This window comes from Danio rerio, chromosome 18 (assembly GCF_049306965.1).
Source record: "Danio rerio strain Tuebingen ecotype United States chromosome 18, GRCz12tu, whole genome shotgun sequence".
Taxonomy (NCBI): Eukaryota; Metazoa; Chordata; class Actinopteri; order Cypriniformes; family Danionidae; genus Danio; species Danio rerio.
Window position 1 is genome coordinate 3,407,501 of NC_133193.1, and position 21,563 is coordinate 3,429,063.

Sequence of the window (21,563 nt, forward strand, 5' to 3'; positions counted from 1 at the left end):
AATATAATATAATATAAAAATATAATATAATATAATAAAAAAATATAATATAATATAATACTATATAAAAATATAATATAATACATTATAATATAATATAATATAATATAATATAATATAATATAATATAATATAATATAATATAATATAATATAATATAATATAATATAATATAAAAATATAATATAAAATAAAATAAAATAAAATAATATAATATAATATAATATAATATAATATAATATAATATAATATAATATAATATAATATAATATAATATAATATAAAAATATAATATAATATAATAAAAATATAATATAATTTAATATAAAATAATATAATATAATATAATATAATACTATATGAAAAATAAAATATAATATAATATAATATAATATAATATAATATAATATAATATAATATAATATAATATAATATAATATAATATAATATATCTTTTTATTCCACTCAGAACAAGTATGGGAGAAAGGATTATGACATCACAACAGCTTATTAGCATATGACCAATGGATGAATGGAACACTTTTAATACATAAACACTTGTATAAATAGCTGTAAGTGTATACATATATATATATATATATAGTTATATATAGTTATATATAGTTATATATAAGTATATATTATATATAGTTCTGTCTGGTTCTGGAATCTTATTGGTTGATAGCTGTGCAGTACTCTGCCAGTAACGGCAGTCATACCACCTCTTCACCCTTCACTCTTGTGTACTACTCCGCCTATGTACAGCAACAAGCAGAGGACACTCAACAATTTGACAAATATTGCTGCTGTTGGACAACATAATGTACTTTCGAGGCTTTTTTAGTTGAGAATATAGTTGTTTAGATTGCAACTATGCAGAATATTTATAAACATTACAGAATATTTAGCCTGTCATTGAGCAAAGACGGTTGATGGTGTTAATCCACACGATGGTGACATGATCGCATAATAAGCCCTTAGTAGATAAAACAACGTAATTTCTTAACTACAGCTGATCAAATTATTACTAAACTGTTGACTGTCAACGGTTGTATGTTGTAGTGCTGTATTTATACCATATAATTGTAGTGTGTTTTGGAAACGGGAGATGAGCCCCTAGTCTAATGCGCCACCTGGCTTGAGAAAACCGTTTTCAAAGACTTACTTTTAGTCATTATTTGGGTAGCACACATATTCTGAATGCCTTTGGCAGAATTCAGAGGAGCCATTTTAATCTAGATTAATTTCAAGATTACAGTGAGATTAATCTAGATTTAAAAAATTAATCTATGGCCACCTATAATATACACATTATTTATGGACAGTGAGTACACAATGATTATGCAAATACAAACTGAAATGACAAAAATTCCAAAACTAATTAAACAAAAGTAAGGCACATTAATGAATGAATGATTTAAATAATACATTTAAAAGATGAATGAATTAAAAATGTTTACATTAAATTTATAAATATTAATAAATAAAAATGTAGCATATTCTCTCTATTTTCAGATCCTGTATCAGCACATCTGGTCTTCATCTCGACCTTTAGAGATCTCAATGTGGGAGTTTCCTTAATCCACATCTGCATCAATGACATCCTTTAAAAACACATGCATTACACAAATATAACTAAACATAGTAAATGATTCTGCTTAGGAACACATCCTTCAATAAAAAAAAAAAAAAAAAAAAAACATAGAGGAGTGTAAAAGGGTCCCGGACCAATTTTAGAAATGCAGGATTTTTTTTTTTAAACATGTGAGCAGATTCAGCTTAGGGGCTCCAATTTCACCGTGCAACCCATCACACCATCTGTTTCCATGGCAACCGCCTCCATAGCGTATCACAGTTCTCAGCGCTCTCTCCCGCTGCTGGAAACAATCTCAGACTCATTTAGAGCAGACTCAACTTCATTTAGAGCCAGTTTAATTGATGAGGACGGACAGGAGAAGCTCTCGGAGATGAACACATGAGGACGCAGATATACAGAAAAGATCTACAGAAGAGTTTTGTCTTTCGCTCTCTCAAAGTGATGGAAGGATGCGTTTCAAACTGAACTGGGATGTGAAGATGGATTCTGGATGTTGTTTACAATGCACACTTTTTAAAGGGCTGGTTGTCCACAATGTCATTCATTTTCTTTTCGGCTTAGACCCTTTATTAATCAGAGGTCGCCAAAGAGGAATGAACCGACAACTTATCCAGCATATGTTTTTACGGAGCATTCCAGCTGCAACCCATCACTGGGAAACACCCATATTAGTTGTTTACAATGTCAAATAATGAAATACATCTACAATGTAGCCAGCAGCTGGAGCAATGACTTATCTTCAGCATAAAAGAGCCATCACAGTCAGTTTTACTTCTGCTGGCAAACAATATTGTGTCTGTAGGGACTGCGTAGATGGAGTGTGTCATTATTATTTTAATGAAAGGTTATGAAGATAAACAGTGTAAAACAAGAGTACTCATGCTGATGAATCATATGTTATACTGCCAGGAAACTTGCATGAAGATGTACAGGATAAATATTAATTTATTTACCATGATAATCAAAATGAGACCTTATGATGCTGATATCTCATGCTGACAGTCACGTTGCAAATAAAAGTCAACTTGACTGTCAAGATGGAAATTCAGACACTGTTATGTCCCCTTGTGGTAAACCTCTTTGATTTTCTTATTAAAGAATTTAATATTTTTTGATGAGCAGGGAAACACGGATCAAAAACAACATTTATAATGATACAAATGATGAACCGTTATCATGATACAAGATGACAAACCATTCATGAAAGGTTTCAGTTCTTTAGGGAGAGGATATCAGTGCTTTGAAGCGGTGCTATCGGTCATCGGGAGGGGCTATGAGTCCTTTAGGGCGGAGCCATCAGTCATTTAAGGAAAGGCTTTCAGTTGTTTAGGGCTAAGTATCAGACATTTAGGGAGGGTCTGTCAGGTCTTAAGGGCAGGGCTATCACTCCTTTAGGGCGGAGCTATCAGTCATTTAGGGAGGGGCTATCAGTCAATTAGGGAGGAGATATCAGTTATTAGGGCGGAGCTATCAGTCATTTAGGGAGGAGATATCAGTTATTAGGGCGTAGCTATCAGTCATTTAGGGAGGAGATATCAGTTATTAGGGCGGAGCTATCGATCATTTAGGGAGGGGATATCAGTTCTTTAGAGCGGAGCTATCAGTCATGTAGGGTGGAGCAATCAGTCATTTAGGGCAGAGCAACCAATCCTTTTGAGAGGGGCTATCAGTCATTTGGGGCGGGGCTATCAGTCATCTAGAGAGGGGATATCAGTACTTTAGGGCAGGGCTATCAGTCTTAAGGCCGGAGCTATTAGTCATTTAGGGCGGAGCTATCAGTTATTTGGGGTGGGGCTATTAATCTTTAGGGCGGAGTTATCGGTCATATAGGGAGGGGATATCAGTACTTTAGGGTAGGACTATCAGTCATTTGGGGTGGGGCTATTAATCTTTAGGGCGGAGCTATCAGTCATATAGGGAGAGGATATCAGTACTTTAGGGTAGGACTATCAGTCATTTATAGCAGAGCTATCAGTCATTTGGGGCGCGGCTATCAGTCTTTAGGGTGGAGCTATCAGTCATTTAGGAAGGAGCTAAAACAACATTTATAATGATACAAATGATGAAACGTTATCATGATACAAGATGACAAACCATTCTTGAAAGGTATCAGTCATTTAGGGAGAGGCTATCAGTCTTTAGGGCGGAGCTGTCAGTCATTTAGGGCGGAGCTATCAGTCATTTGGGGTGGGGCTATTAATCTCTAGGGCTATCAGTCATTTAGGGAGGGTCTATTAGTCCTTAAGGGCGTGGATATCAGTTCTTTAGAGCAGAGTGACCAGAGCTTTAGGGAGGGGCTATTAGTCATTTAGGGAGGGGATAATAGTATTTTAGGGCAGGGCTATCAGTCATTTGAGGCGCAGCTATCAGTCATTTAGGGAGGCACTATCAGTCATGTAGGATGGAGCTTTCAGGCATTAAGAGCAGATTGACCAGTGCTTTAGGGAGGGTCTTTCAGTCCTTAAGGGTGGGGATATCAGTTCTTTAGGGTGAAGCTATCAGTCATTTATAGACGGGCTATCAGTCATTTAGGGCAGAGCTATCAGGCATTCAGGGCAAAGCTATCAGGCATTTAGGGCAGAGCTACCAGTCCATTAGGGTCGGTCTATGAGTCCTTATGGGCGGGGCTATCAGTCCTTCAGAGAATATCAATACTTTAGGCCAGGGTTATTAGTCCTTAAGGGTGGAGCTATCAGTCATTTAGGGCACAGCTATCAGGCATTTAGGGCGGAGCTACCAGTCATTTAGGGAGGGTCTGTCAGTCATTTAGGGAGGGGCTATCAGTCATTTAGGAAGGGGATATCAGTACTTTAGGACATGGCTATCATGGGGTGTCAGTGTCAACACTTCCCATTCACTTTGAATGGGTGATGTCAAGCGTTGCCGCACTGAATTGTGGATCCATTTTGCTTGCTGCAGAAATTGGGAATTTCTCAACATTTCAAGCGCCAATAAAAGCGTTAGCCAATCAGATTGCTTTAAGCAAACACCCCAGCTCAGACAGTAGCTGATTGTGGACTAATTTTATTGGCTGTGATGATCGATTTAGCCCCAACTTCAGACACGCCCTCTGTCAAGCGTTGACGCTGAAGCCCCGTGTGAATCAGGTGTCAGTCCTTAAGAGTGGAGCTATCAGTTATGTCGGTCAGGACTATCAGTCATTTGGGGTGGGATATATTAGGATGCGTCTTGTTTCTGCTCTGCCTCCATCCATTGGTCAATCTTCTTCCATTTTGTTAGCAACACTCATTATTCAATGCACTGACTTACATTTTGTTCTAATTTCCGGACCATTTCAAATGGATTTATGTCAGAATAGAGAAAATGAACAATCTTAACTTCCTTATCATGGCGGCTTTAAGTTTTAGTTTGTTTACAGTGTGTGATCTGTGCTTTGATGGACAGTTTTGATTCAACTGCTCAGACTGAGAGAAAAATGTATAAAACTGATAACAGACATTTCTATCTGATTCACTGTTACCATGTTTTGCCCTCATATAGCAGTTGCTTAAGTCTGCTTTTAAATTTTCCAAATAAACTAACACACTCACACACACACACACACACAGAACGTAAACTGCTGTAGTAGTGTAGAGATCATTAGAGTGTAAACACAGCATGAGGCATTTTTCTTCTCACTCCACACACACCGAGAGACGAGACCACAACTAATGACACTAGAAGGCCAGAAACATCTTTCTCACACACACACCGACTTATAAAAAGGTGAGATAAAAGATAAGAGAGAGCTAAAGAAACACAAATGCTGGAAGCCAAAGAAACACAAATGAATTCTCTGGGTTTGTCCCGGATGCTGAATTATTCACTTCTCCTGCCTGACCATGAATTTTCTGTGGGGAAACCTGATATCGATGTCTGTTCTGCACACACGCACACGCATATGCACATACACACATCATATTTTATTTCAGTGCAATGTGCTTCATTCATTCATTTTCATTCGGCTTGGTCTCTTATTTATCTTATTTTTTGCTACATATTTAGTGATCTTAAACTGACTAAAATATTGAGTTAAACTTTGTGTAACTTAAAAAAAAAATAGTTCAAACACCCGGCGCAATGTGGCGTAAGGTGTTCTGATCTAAAAAGGGAGACGTGTTGAGGCGCATTGCTGGCGCGTTGCTATTTTGAGAAACTATAATAGATTTTTCAATAGACCAAAACAAAGCCGGTCTAAACTCCAGCGCAGAGTGCGTTAGTTGTGTGCCTACACACTGCTTAATACACACAAGATGTAGAGCGATACGCAAATATCATTACAAATGAAAATGAATTAAAATATTAAGGATATATAGGATATAATAAGAATATATATATAGGATATAAATATAAAGGATTACAATAATACAAAACAAATTATTTTTCAGCCTACATAAATATAAAATCCACTGCCTTCATGCCTTCTTCATCTCGGGAGGCTTTTTTAAGTTCATTCATAACAATTTGCTTTTGTATAATGTTTTTATTATTATTAGCAGTATTATTTATTATATCCATATATATATATATATTTTAATAAAAAAAACAAGCTTCGATTTGTCCACCTCTCAGGTTTTAGACCATATGGGGCACAGCATGTGTATTAGGATATAACTATGGTTTTTGAACACACTTTGTTATTATTGTTCGTCATTTATTCGTTTGCTGGAAATTAGAACTGAATTTAGAAATAATTTTGAAACAAATCTTTGCGCTTAACAAACAAAATTAATTATTTAGAGGCTAATTGATGTCTGTGCGTACACGGTTTCCCTATCCACGAGAGCGAAAGTGAAAGTTAATATTTTATCTCTCATGCTCATGCTGTAGATGCTCTGTTTAACTGTTTGCTAGTGAAATGCTCAGTTTTTCCACTTACACTTACTTTACGTCATGTAAATAACAAATTCGCTTATGACGTGACGGAACTGACTCTTAAAGGGAATGGGAGATGAGACTCTGATTGGTTTTTTTCTCAAAACACACCTATAACTCATGAAGAAAATAAACTCAACCCCTTTTAGACCATGCGACACGGCGCATTATATTAGTGTCCTTATATTAGCAAAAGTAGATTCTGACACGCCCTGAATGTGTTTGCGCCCTGCACTTTGCACTTTATGCATGAACCGTCAAAATAGAGCCCATAATGTCTGATTAACATATTTAATTTCTGATTAACACCTGATTGACATGATTTAAAATGAAGTAAAATGAAAACATGTGTTGCCATGACTTGTCATATCCTTTATCCTTTTATTTGATCATTTATAGTTTTATTTTAAAGTGTTTGTATCTCCTAAAATGTAGATTTTTTAATCAGCGTATACTGAATAAAAATATACAGTATCAGGTCAATTACTTGAGGAAGAATTTGGTCACTTGAGGTGTGAAATTACTCACGGTTTGGTTCAGTTACGATTATCATGCCATTGGTTCAGGTTAATTCGATATCTCGGAGCATCACAGTGCACTGATGATGCTTTCCATTCACTATTCGATATTTTACTTCACAGCACAAGAATTCTTGTATTAAAAACAATGGTTATGATCTATTATTGAACTGATACTGAAATGTCTGCATCTGAAGAAACAATTATCTTTGATACCCCTATTGGTCATATTGTTTTTTGTTCCATCTGTTTCAGTAATGAAAACTGTTCCAAACTAACTGGAGCAAATCAACACTGTGCTATTTCGTTTGCGAATGAATGAATCTCTTTTTGAACGAATCATATGAGTGAATGATTCAATGATTAATTCACTTGTATTTTCTAAAGGAATCAGAGGTTTTAAAGAGTCGTTTGAATGTATGAAGTGAACTAAAGTGTTACCAAAAAGTAATTTAAGAATTTCCAGCATCGGTACGAACCCTGTGCATTGAAATTGTATTGTATTGTATAGAAAGTTACCTCATATGGCCTTTCAACAAACAAAAGATTATGATTTAATGTGCACTGTGACATTTCTATCAAGTTTTTTTTTTTTTGTGATATCCCAAAACACGTTTAACCACATTTTCCTTGAAAAAGACTGTGGGAAGCGTATTATCATTGCTCTAATGGAGAAACAACTACAGAAATCCCCTCTCCTGCAGAACAAACACAGCAACAGACACTACAGAGACAACTTCACAATAAGTGTGTGTTTGCAATACGCACTGGTTAATGATGGGTGTGTATGCCGTTCTGTCCTCATCAATAACAGACACCATCAGCGTGATCAGTTTGGGCCAGAAGTCCAGGTTCTTGATGGACGGACCCTGTTCCTCGCGTGGCAGCTCCTGCTTCTTAGCCTGGAAACACAGAGAAAGCAAAGATTAATACACATTTTCTGCTTTCCTCCTCCATGTGTTGGGAGTTCAGATCTATTATGAAGCTTAACTGATGTGATAGGGAGGAATCGGAGCAGTCAACACTCTGGGTAAGTGTTTTGGCTTCATTTTATTAGGTAGTGCAAACACACAAACACACACTTGTATATATGGTTTACGACTACTCTTCACAGACGTAATGTATTTTATACGGTAAAAACGCTTGTTATATGGCTTACTTCACCCCGTACACTAAACCCAACCCAACCTAAAAACCCTGTTTGAAGTGTTTTGAATTATGAGGACACAAGATAGAGTACTGTACACAAGTCCTAAGCACTATACCAGCTTTGTTGGCCAAATGGTTCTGCACAATACATAATCAACCAGTCTCTTTATTAATAAAATAACAGAAAATATAGGAAACATGTAGAAAAAGACAATAACAGCACAACATTTCCTCTTCAATCAAAGGTCGATGTTAAATCTGGCCATCATTGGCACTTGTTTTGTACTAATTGTCCTGAGATTTTCTGAAATAATGTGCTGTGTAATAATATCAGCCTTATTTCAGCACTTCCCAGAGTTCTTCTTTAGGTTTAGAGTGTCTTATCTTTCTATTTCTGTCCAGGTGATCTCATTCAGCCTCAATAACATTCAGGTCTGGACACTGTCGAGGCCATTTCATTGTCTGTCTTTCATTAGCTGTTTTATTTTTCCAAATAGGATTTCATTGCAATTAGTGGATCACTATCATGCTGTAAATGAAAACTATTACCACTAATGTCTTTCCCAGATTTAATACCAACCCAAGCTCATTCTGGAAACGTAGCCCTGCGGATGTTTCTGGAGACCGCGATTTACGTGGCCGGAGGTACGTAAGGCCGCGTTTAGTTTTTCTCGAGCAAACGCTTCGCGCTCACCGGCCGACGGCTCGCCTCCGAGTGGAGGGCTTTCCCGCTGCCACCAGTTTGTCCGCTTAGCTCGCAGCATTACGTCGGCGGAGCGGAGGCCCGGAGGAGGAGGAGCCGGCCGCGGGGACGACCGGGATCGGGTACGGGGAAGAGCGGTTCCAGAAATCAGGTAAGATGAAAAACAGAATCCGAAAAATAAGGGCGAGAACGCGGCGGGATCTGAAAACGCGGTCGAAATCAAAGACGAGGGCTTTTGCTTTTTTTTTTTTTTTATGGACGGCTTTTGCAAACCGTCGCTTGGGTTTAGGGAAGGAGGAGGAGGAAGAGGAGGGCGGCCGGGTAGGGCGATCTGCCGGCCGCCCGGTCGGTCGTTTGTTCGTTCGGGCAGCCGGACGGTCGCTCCACAGCGGCCTCCGGCGGCTTTTCGCGCGAGAACAGCGCGGGCGCGAACTTCGCGTGCTCCCGAGCGACGCTCGAGATGCATAAAAGCGCGCACAGCGGCCTCTCGCGGATCCGCGAAAACAAAAAACGCTCGAATACATACCTCCCGGGACGTATTTCGCGTTCTGCAGAAACATCGGCGGTGCTACGTTTCCACAATGAGCCCGGGTTGTTTAATACTGTATGTCCTCACAAACCACCTCAATAGAGTACAACTAGATCATACCATGTCATTATACAATTTTGTCCTCATAAAGCACATAAACAAGTAAGCAAAGACACACACATCACATACACAGAACACGCACACAGAACACACACTCATGCATGCTTGCTTTTGTGAATTGTAGGGATATTACAACAATCTGATTTGCTTTATACTCTAAAACCTGTAATTTCAATCTCTTTTCCAAACCAATCTCCTTACAGGAATCCTCATTCTGGAGCCTTTTGAAATATAAGTACATCAGCAATGTCCTCATAAGTCATCTTCTCTTGAAATAGATGTACCATATTCAAGCCACTATACAAATTTGTGTCCCCGTATGTCACAAAAACATGTGCACACACACACACACAAGGCTCTGATTAAAAACATTTATGTTGAACACATTCGTTTCCTGCCCTTGAAGCTCATTAAAGTCTCCACTCATTATGCAAATCCTGACTTCTGCAATAACTCCAGCTTAACCGCTGAGAAACACTGCAGTCAGCACTGAAACCACCACTGACACAAAACACATACAAACGACTAACACAAGAGCAGTCCTTCTGCTTCGACTGATGGATGATCATTATATGTTCTTTACTTGATTGTTAAAAATGATTTGAAATTGTAGTAGTCATTGTTATAGTAGTACCAGTGGTGGTGGTAGTAGTAGTAGTAGTAGTAGTAGTTAAAGTACTATTAGTAGTAGTAGTAGTAGTAATAGTAGTTGTTGTTATAGTATTATCAGTAGTAGTAGTAGTGGTTGTTATAGTACTATCAGTAGTAGTACTAGTAAAAGTAGTAGTTGTTGTAGTAGCATCAGTAGTAGTAGTAGTAGTAGTAGTAGTAGTAGTGGTTGTTATAGTACTATCAGTAGACGTAGTAGTAGTAATAGTAGTTGTTGTTATAGTAGTAGTAGTAGTTGTAGTAGTTGTTGTTGTTATAGTAGTATCAGTAGTAGTAGTAGTAGTACACATAGTTGTTGTTGTAGTAGTATCAGTAGTAGTAGTAATAGTAGTGGTTGTTATAGTACTATCAGTAGAAGTAGTAGTAGTAATAGTAGTTGTTGTTATAGTAGTATCAGTAGTAGTAGTAGTTGTTGTTGTTATAGTAGTATCAGTAGTAGTAGTAGTAGTAATAGTAGTTGTTGTCGTTATAGTAGTCTCAGTAGTAGTAGTAGTAGTACACATAGTTGTTGTTGTTGTAGTAGTATCAGTAGTAGTAGTAATAGTAGTGGTTGCTATAGTACTATCAGTAGAAGTAGTAGTAGTAATAGTAGTTGTTGTTATAGTAGTATCAGTAGTAGTAGTAGTAGTAGTTGTTGTTGTTATAGTGGTATCAGTAGTAGTAGTAGTAGTAGTAGTAGTAGTAGTAGTAGTAGTAGTAGTAGTAGTAGTAGTGGTTGTTAGTACTAGCAGTAGTAGTAGTAGTAATAGTAGCAGTAATAGTTGTTGTTGTTTTATTAGTATCAGTAGTAGTGTATGTTATAGTACCATCAGTAGTTGTAGTAGTAGTAGTAATAGTAGTTGTTGTTATATCAGTAGTAGTAGTAGTAGTAGTAGTTGTTGTTGTTATAGTAGTATCAGTAGTAGTAGTAGTGGTTGTTATAGAACTATCAGTAGTAGTAGTAGTAGTAGTAGTAGTAGTAGTAGTATTAGTAGTGTCTAACTGTGTAACAAAAGATATGTAGATGTTGGTCATTCAAAATACAGATATATTACCTCTATAAATTAATGAAATACGGTAATTTATAGTGAAAATGAGAAATTACATTGTAGTACTTTTAACTAATTATTTTTATGTTTTTAACGGTAAAGTACTGACAACCACAGCTGCTATTTTTTTACCTTAAATTTTACGGATTTATTTTTTACAGTGTATCAGTTGTTGTTATAGTACTATCAGTAGTAGTAGTTGTAAAAGTAGTTGTTGTTATTGTAGTATCAGTAGTAGCAGAGATAGTAGTGGAGATTGATGTCGACCTGACGTTGGGTTCTGATGTCAACCTGATGTTCATTTACAACGTTGGGGTACAACGTCAATATGACATTATGTTGACCTCCCCTGCAGGGTGGTGTAGTACTTATTATACTTAACTAATTATTATTATTATTATTATTATTATTATTTATTCATTCATTCATTCATTCATTCATTTTCTTTTCGACTTAGTGGCTTAATTAATTTGGAGTCACCACAGTGAAATGAACCGTCAACTTATCCAGCATATGTTTTACGCACTGGATGACCTTCCAGCTGCAACCCATATCTGGAAACCATCCATACACACTCATTCCCACACATACACTACAGACAATTTATCCTACTGTACCCAATTCACCTGTATCGCATGTCTTTGGACTGTGGTGGAAACCGGAGAACGCGGGGAGAACATGCAAACTCCACACAAAAATGCCAACTGACCCATCTGAGGCTCGAACCAGCGACCTTCTTGCTGTGAGGCAACAGCACTACCTACTGCGCCACCACGTCGCCGATATTATAATTATAATTATAATAAAGAAGAATTATAAAATAAAAGAAAATCCCATCCATAAATGACATTTTTCATGGATTTCTACCTAAATGCATTAAAAAAGCTTTCTGGCTGGCAGTAACCTGTGCAGCTTGTGTGACATGGCATCAGTAGACATGGAAGGTCACCTCAGAGGTGGAACAATTACATTTTGATGAAAAATTGCCAAGAAAGGGTCAAACAAAAACAAGAACATCCTGTACTGAAAGTCAGGTGTGTGTAGTTTAACAACACCTGAATGGGGACAAAAGCTCACAAGCCAAGGCCAAATCAAAACTCATCAAGATCTGTGTGCAAGAAGACCTGAAACATCGACCATAAAAAATTAAAATAATAATAATTCTTTTTTATTTCTTCAAGGGTTTGACATTTTTGTTCAGTTAGCGTTTTCCCAATCTAACACTTAACATTAAAGGAGATTAGTCTTGCTCTACAAATGCACTTCTGCCATTTCTCATAACCTCAGACAGATTGACAGCTACAACTGTAGTGTTTAACTTTTAATACACTGTGAAACTGCACTCAAGTCATCAGCAGTTATCAGAGTGCATTCAAACTGCCTGTCTGTCATGACAACTCTCGGAGAGATTTAGTCAACCCAGTCTCATTTTGGAAACGTAGTCCCGCGGATGTTTTTGGAGACCGCGCAATACGTCCTAGGAGGTATGTTTTTGTGCAGTTTTTGTTTTTGCGAATCCGCAAGAGGCCGCTGTGCACGCTTTTTCACATCTCGAACACCTCTCGCAAGCTCCGTTCACACCCGCACTGTTCTCGCGTAAAGCCACCGGAGGCTGTTGACGAGCGACCGTCTGTCCGACTTACGGAATGATTGACTGAGCGAGGGGCCAATCGGCTGACCCACGTTCCTCCTCCTCCTTCCCTAAACCCAACCGGTTTTACTGATTGACCCATCTACCACCGGCTTACTTGCTTCCCTAAACCCAAACAACGATTTACAAAAGCCATCCAGAAAAGAAAAGCCCTTGTCTGATTTTGACCGCGTTTTCGGATTTCATCACATTCTCGCCCTGTTATGAACTCGTTCACTTTATTTGTTGGATTCTGTTTTTGTCTTACCTGATTTCTGGAACCGCTCTTCCCCAGACTCGAACACGGTCACCGCCGTCGTCGCGGTCGGCTCCCAGCCGACGTACATGACGAGCTAACCAGACAAACTGGTTGCTGCTGGAAAGCCCTCCACACTTAGGTGAGCTGTCAGCCGGCGAGTGCGAAGAGGAGCGGCGTCACACCGCTTCGTATCGTTCACTTGAAAAAATGAAATGCAGCCATACATAACTACGGCCACGTAAATCGCGGTCTCCAGAAACGTCCGGGGGACTACGTTTTCAGAATGTGCTTGGGTTGGATTTAGTATGGTAATGAATGTGTATACGGCAACATAGGTTCATTCTGAAAATGTAGCCCTATATACATTTCTAGAGATCACGATCTATGTAGCCAGAAGTACATATGGGTGCATTTTGTCTTTAAAACGAAAGCTTCGGGGCAGTATGACGCCGTTCTTTTTCGTGATTACCAGCTGACTGATTACCTCTATATGAATGGCTTTCCTGCTGTTGCCAGTTTGCCCAGTAGCTCGCCACGTACATTGGCGGACTTGAGACACAGAGAGGAACTGACCGTGATAATGGAGATTGAGTCTGGTAAATAACAGTTCCAGAAAGCAGATAAAAAAAATAAATAAATTCCAAAAAATTAAATAAACAAGTAAATAACAGGGTGAGAATTTGGTAAAATCGGAAAACGCTGTAAAAATGAGGCGAGGGCTTTTCCTTTTCTGGATTGCTTTTAAAAACTTAAAACGTTTGGGTTTAGGGAAGGGGGTGGGCGGGTCAATTTGTGCTATTGAAAACACTATTGGTTGGGTTTAGGGAAGGAGGAGGGTGAATCAGTCGATTGGTCAGTCAGTCAGTTGACAACGACCTCTGGTAGAATTACATGAGAAGAGCAGGAGCGAATGGCACTCGTGAGAGAAATTTGAGATCTGAAAATGCGTACACAGCGGCCTCTGGTAGATTCACAAAAACAGCAAAAAACATAGCTCCTGCGATGTATTTGGCGCTCTCCAGAAATGTATATAGAGGTACGTTTTCAGAATGAGCCTGGGTTGGTTTATAACTATGCTGATGTGTTTGGCCTTGGGGGAATAAATCTGCTACACTGCTGCTGCTTCTTTGATTATTATTAAGTACAGAGTATTGACTTGCTACTGCCAGTGTATTCACAAACATGCAGTCTGCGAATGTAACACTGCAGCTGCAAACATTATATATAGCGGAATAAACCGGCAACATATTCAGTATATGTTTTATGCAGCGATTGCCCTTCCAGCTGCAACCTATGACTGGGAAACATCCATACAGACTCAATCACACTATGGAAAATTTAACTTATTCAATTCACCAATATTACATGTCTTAGGAAAGTGGGGGAAACCGGAGCACCCGGAGGGAAACTTACATATATAGGAAATACACACACACACACATGAGACTTCATCCTTCTTATAATATATTAATTAATAAGAAGCATTTAAAACACATTGGATGTATTGATGTTATTGCATAAATCTTGTTCTTATTTGTTTCATTTATGTTTAACTAATAAATATCAATCACATAAAGCTTATTAGTTCAACTAAGCTGAAAGTATGTAATCCAAATGGATGGGCATTTTATATACAATCAGAATACATCAAACTTTTTAGTTAGGCCTACAGTAGGTATTTTTTGAAGTGTGTAACCTCTGTAGCAGATTGAAACACATGTGGAGGTATCCTTGAACCTGCTCTTTAAATATTCTTTCATATAGACTTTTCTAAACTTTTCCAATAAAGTGATGGGTTTGAATCCTTGGAAACTAAATATTTAATAAAAAAGGTGGGATGAAAATATAAGCCAAATGCACAAACGCGAATATGTGTTTGTGTGTGTGTGTGTGTGTGTGTGTGTGTGTGTTTAATAAATAAATGAAAACACTCACTAAACGGACATGGACCTCTGCAGAAACACTCAGAATTAATGTTAAGAAAGCATCATTCAATAGCCAAAATGAGTGCTCATACTTCTTTAACAACACCAGGTATTACACGGTAAGAGTGATTGGTTGAATTACAGTCATCGCCATCTCTTGATTGTTTATTACGGGTCTGGATGGTAAAATCAGCACTGTCTCTTCCCCCATTCGGACTCTTGCACAATGCACTTGTGTCTGACATCAGGCCAGGCTTATTTGATGGACAACTGGGCATTGTGCCAGGCTATTTCGGGCATTTCTCTGGGCTGTTTTCCAAGGCAAGAGGATTCTTAGCGAAACACGTGAGCTTCAGAATTCTCTGCTCTCTAAAATCTCTGCGTCTAGAATTAGATTACAGCAGCACTGTGGGAAATGTGTGATCTGGAACTGTCCACGGAACTACAGCTCCATTCCCAGCTCTGAAACACTGTCTGTGGTGCTGTAACTGAGTGCAGAGCTAAAGTGCTGTCCATGGTGCTGAAACACCAGCGATAGCGCTGATTGCTGTCCGTGGTGCTGAAACATTAGTATTTTCACTGATTGCTGTCCGTGGTGCTGAAATGAGCCTTGTTGAATGCTTTAGAAACATTGCAAATGATCTACAGTGCCAATTATAAGAGACAATTATTATAATTTTACAAACGACCAGTTCTGATTTAACGTTTTTTTTTTTTGTAAATTGATTTAAATTGAGTTTAAATATATGTACTGTGTGTGTGTGTGTGTGTGTGTGTGTGTGTGTACATATACGTATATATATATATATATATATATATATATATATATATATATATATATATATATATATATATATATATATATATATATATATATATATATATTATATGGATTGAGACATGTATAATTGGATGGAAGGATAAATCATTAATTAAATGGTTGGATAATTGGATGGATGAAAAGGTGGATGATTGGATGATGTAAGTATGAATGAATGATAAATGGATAATTGTATGAATTGATGGATGGATGGATAGGTGGATGAATGGGTTGATGAATAATTGGATAAATGGATGGATAAATTAATAATTGGATGGATGATTGGATGATGTATGGATGGATAGATAATTGGATGAATAAACAGATGGACGGATGATTGAATGATGTATGTATGGATGGACAGATGATGGATGGATAATTGGATGGATGGATAGATTGATGGATGGAAAATTGGATAGGTGGATGGAAAGGTTGACGGATGGATGGATGGATAAATAGATAAATGGATGGATAGATTGATAGATGGATAATTGAATTTGATGGATGGATGGATGGATGGATGGATGGATAAATGGAAAATTGGATGGATGGATGGATGGATGAATGGATTGATGGATGGATAATTGAATGAATGGATGGATGCATGGATGGATGGATAAATGGAAAATTGGATGGATGGATAGATAGATGAATGATTGGATGATGGATGGATAGATGATAGATAGATAAATGGATGATGTATGGATGAATGGATGGATGGATAAATGGATAATGGATGAATGGATGAATGAATGGATGCATGGATGGACAAATGGAAGATGGATGGATGAATAGATAGATAAATTGATAATTGGATGGATGGATAATTGGATATGTGGATGAATGGATAAATGAATAATTGGATGGATGGATGGATAAATGGATAATTTGATGGATAGGTGGATGGATGGATGGATGGATGGATGGAAGGATGCATGGTGGATCAATGAATGAATGATTGGATGATGGTGGATGGATGAATAGATAGATGAATGATAGATAATTAGATGGATGAATGGGTGGATGGATTAGTTAATATATAATAACATTTACCCACCAAGGATTCATTATATTAAACAAAGGTAAAATTAAAGACTTCTAATGTTAAAAAAGAAATCAAAATATTTTAACTAGCTCTGTCATGGTAATGATGCCAAAAATTCCACTTTGAATCGCACAAATAAATTACCTTTTTAAAGCTGCATTAAAAAGAAAATGGTCATGGTCATAATTCTGCAGTGCTGTGTTTGATCAAATAATTATTAATGTAGATAGTGACAAGATGACTCATCCATCTAACAAAGACATGCAATCATTCCTTTTTTCAAGAAATCTATTTCCGACTGTATACTAGTATTTGATCTTATACTGGCCTCTTTACATAATAAAACAGCACTGATTTACTAGAGAGGGTAAAACTGCATCATGGATTACACAAAGCGCACTAAACCCACCATACGATCAATCTGTCCCACATTACACATGCTAATCCTATGGCAAACACCAGAAAAGCTTTACAACCGAGTGTTTCAGTAGATTTAAAGAAACAGTTCAACCTGAAATTAAAATTCTGTCATCATTTACTCTCCTTTGACTTGTTCCAAACCAATTTAATATTTTTTCTTTTGTTGAGCAAATAAGAAGATATTTTGAAGAATGTCAGAAACCTGTAACCATTGACTTCATAGTCTTTGTTGAAAAAGAAGCAGGGGGCAAGGGACAGTTCAGCAAAAAAAATAAAATAAACAGACTTACATTTTTAGGTGAACTGTCCCTTTAAGATCATTTCCCCTGCTTCCTTTTAGCCATGAGCAAAAAGTGTGTCATAAATCAGTCTTCTTAAGTCAACACTAAGGCCTGTGTATGTGTGTGTGTGTGTGTGTGTGTGTGTCTACATTTACAGTAAGTCCATCAGTAATATAACACGCACATGCACACATACACACACACACATACACCTAGTTAAACTCTAATAAGCGAGTCATAACTGAGTTTGACTGGAGATGATGCTGACATCTGTGTTGTGTATGATGTGGGTCTGTATGTGGCATGTGAGCGTGCCAAACACAGTTTTGCAAAAGTAAAAAGCAGTTCCTTGAGGGCGTTGAGTAATATGTGCTGAATTAGATTAGAGTCACAGCGGGGAAAACTGCCATCAGGACACAACACCGGCTCACACACCACTACTGCTACATCTTAACAACAGAAAAACATCTGCCCTCGACGTACAATACCCAAATTTTACATTTCAACTTCAGAGTTCTGGTGAGTTCAGGAATGCAAGAAAACTGACTCTAGCAGGTATACAGGAGCAATCTGAAATCTAAAATTCACTCAGCAGCACTGTAGTAACTGCATATAAACCCTTAGAAACTATATATAAATGCTGTAGTAAGTGGGCTGTGAAACGCTGCGCATGGTGCAGAAACACTGCCCATGGTACTGCAGTAATCACAGAGCAGATAAAAGCACTGTCCATGGTGCTGAAGCATAAGTCACAGTGCTGGTTGCTGTCCGTGGTGCTGAAACCCTAGTAATGCTGCTGATCAGCAGTGTCATGTGGTTGCATGCATTTTGAGCATTACTACTAATTTCCAAAGGACATTTTTTTTATAATTTTACAATTGCCAAAGATCCAATTCTTTATAATTACAGTCCTGGTCAATAGGTTGTTTGCAGATGATGTTATTAAATTCAGATGGAGGGGAGGAAGTCATTCTTCTTTATAGAAATCCCAACCCAGGCTCATATTCTGACAACGTACCCATTTATACATTTCTGGAAAGCACCAAATACGTTCCAGGAGCTATGCTTTTTTTGCAGTTTTTGCTTTCGCAAATCCACCAGTGGCTGCTGTGCGCTTTTTGAGATCTCAAATTTATCTCGCGAGCGCCATTCGCGCCTGCTGTTCTCACATAAATCCACCAGAGGCTGCTGTCAGCTGACTGACCGATCAATTGATTCACCCTACTTGAAAAGACATGGTTGCTCTCAGCAGCTATCTTGGTAAGGGTAAACAATGATGCGTGAGTCCGTTGTGAAAACTTTACTCATCGTTCATTTTTTATCATATCTTGTGCTGTCAAATCAGTGAAATAGCTCCATTCCTAGCACCGTCACCACATACAAACTAACTGTCTTTCCTCTTCCCTTACTGCCCCACCTACTATCTGGCTGCCTTAAATCCTAATTTTGACAGAATAAAAGTCTTCATTCATTCATTCATTTTCTTATCTTCTTAGTCCCTTTATTAATCCGGGTTCGCCACAGCAGAATGAACCGCCAACTTATCCAGCAAGGTTTTACGCAGCACTTCCAGCCGCAACCCATCTCTGAGAAACATCCACACACACACACTCATACACTACAGACAATTTAGCCTACCCAATTCGCCTGTACCGCATGTGTTTGGACTGTGGGGGAAACCAGAGCACCTGGAGGAATCTCACGCGAACGCAGGGAGCACATGCAAACTCCACACAGAAACGCCAACTGAGCCGAGGATCGAACCAGCGACCTTCTTGATGTGAGGTGACAGCACTACCTACTGCGCCACTGCTTCGCCAGAATAAAAGTCTTTATTCACAAAATCAAAAACAATAAATTAAATACTCTAACATAAATAGTATACAAAAGCAAATACTCAAACCTGAATACAGTCATTATCGAATGTAAACTTAATAATAATCATACTGCATCATGCAATCAATCTATTTATTCAAAACTTAATAATAGAAGAAATGGCTCCAACACTCCTCCCTCTCTTTAAACCCAACCAATAGTGTTTTCAAAAGCATTGATTGACCCACCTACCCACTTCTCTAAGCCTAACCGACAGTTTTAAAAAACAATCCAGAAAAAGAAAAGCCACATTTTTCCCTCATTTTCAGATTTTACCACATTCTCACCCTGTTATTTACTTGTTTATTTAATTTTTTTGACTTCTGTTTTTTTTTTTTACGCTGTTCAGGAAGTGCAAAACAACATTACAAAGTTTTTAACACCTTTACAAAGCTCGAGACAAATTTACATTTTAAAAAACATTTTTACCCATCATCAGACATAATTACAGAGGAAAAAACATTTTACCGAGGACGAAACAAATTTACATTTTAGAAAAAAATTAACATGACGCAAAACACTTTTACAAGTCGCGAAGCAAATTTACAATTACAGATTCAGTACGGAAAGGGAATGTACCACACACTGGTTCAAGCTGGATTTTTCAGCAGGGTTGGGTTGCAAACATTTACTGTAAGTCATTTTTCAGGTCATGGTGATGTTTTAACTGACTGAAATGACTATTGCTGACTACATGATGTGAATCCGAACACCCGCATTAAAAATCTGAACGTCCTATCACTTTTGTGTTGGGAATTGTGTTGTCTAATCTCAGTGCATCCTTGCACTTATATTGTACCTAGGGCTGCTATCTTGTGGGCTGATGTATTTGAATTTGAGGATAGGTTGATGGTTGTAGTAGATGACAGTGTTCATCTGTCCTCTGAATACAGGTTTCAAAAAATGTAACTGCTTTTTTATTATACAATATTTATCCTGTTGATTTTGAATCTTGCACCTAACAAATATCTTTCAAATATATTTCTCATTAAAAAAAAACTAAAACTAATACTGAAATTAATAAAAACTAAAACTAATTCATTTCAAAATATAGAAACTAATAAAAACAAGTAAATCTTCCTCTAAACTAATTAAAACTAACTGAATTTAAATAACAAAAAGTTAAAACGAAATAGAAACTAAAACTAATGAAAAATCCCAAACTATTATACCCTTGCAAGTAACTAGACAACTAGCACACAGCAATTCCAATGTCACTATAAAAATAACATACAAAGAGGCAAACTGTATAGTAAAAATGACTACAGAAATCAATGGGTGCCATCAACCAGCATTCTTCAAAATATCTTCTTTTCTGTTCAACAGAATAGGTTATGAACAAGTGAAGGATGAGTTAATGATGAGATTTTATTTTTGGGTGGACTGTTCCTTTAAGAATCTCATCAGTAGTAGGTCATCTGGCCACTGTTATTAACAATAATGTGAATTCTGACGCACTACTTGACTCACATACTATACGGTATGTAAATGTACGCAAATACACACATTCAAGATCACACCGAGACAGCAATGAGGTCATCATTACGAGACAAAGAAACAAACTAACAACGACACACACAGACTGTTTGTCATGAAGCTGAGTCACGTCATACACAGATGTGAGCCTAATGGAGAGGCGGTTTTTCCTCAGGGCATGCGTGTGTGTGTGTGTGTGTGTGTGTGTGTGTGTGTGTGTGTGTGTGTGTGTGTGTACTAGATGTTGTAAATGAACTGATTGCTGTAAAAAAAGATCAAATTCCAGTGTAAAAGAAGATAGAATGATTAATATTTTATCCCTTTATATCTGCAGGTTGTGTTTTATGAATTAAAGATGAGATGCAAACAGTTTTCCCACTAATAACTCTAATTTAGTGCTGTCGACTAATTAAAAATGAAGCCAGAATTGCAACCAAATGGTTTAAAATGGGATAAAATACTGTCGTTTCATTGTTTCCCTTCTTGTTTTGGATTTATTGTTGCAAGCTCTTCTGAAGACAGATGTCTGACTAACACTGACAATCCTTATTTAAGATTAAATGGATCCATTTCATTTTTGGCATCGCCATGTGCTTCTATTTGTTATTGTCACTAGACTTGTCTGAACAGTAAAAACAAACTCT

At 37.5% G+C, this 21,563-nt stretch overlaps 1 protein-coding gene across 7 annotated transcripts in view; it reads right to left on the reverse strand.

The window, feature by feature from the left end:
• Nucleotides 1-21,563, reverse strand: part of unc13c (unc-13 homolog C (C. elegans)) — a 321,746-nt gene that overhangs the window by 131,376 nt on the left and 168,807 nt on the right. For all 7 annotated transcript variants that reach the window (XM_073930154.1, XM_073930152.1, XM_073930153.1 and 4 more), the window contains one exon: nucleotides 7,759-7,892. In XM_073930154.1, the coding sequence (XP_073786255.1) occupies nucleotides 7,759-7,892 (134 nt within the window). The remainder of the gene's footprint in view (nucleotides 1-7,758; nucleotides 7,893-21,563) is intronic.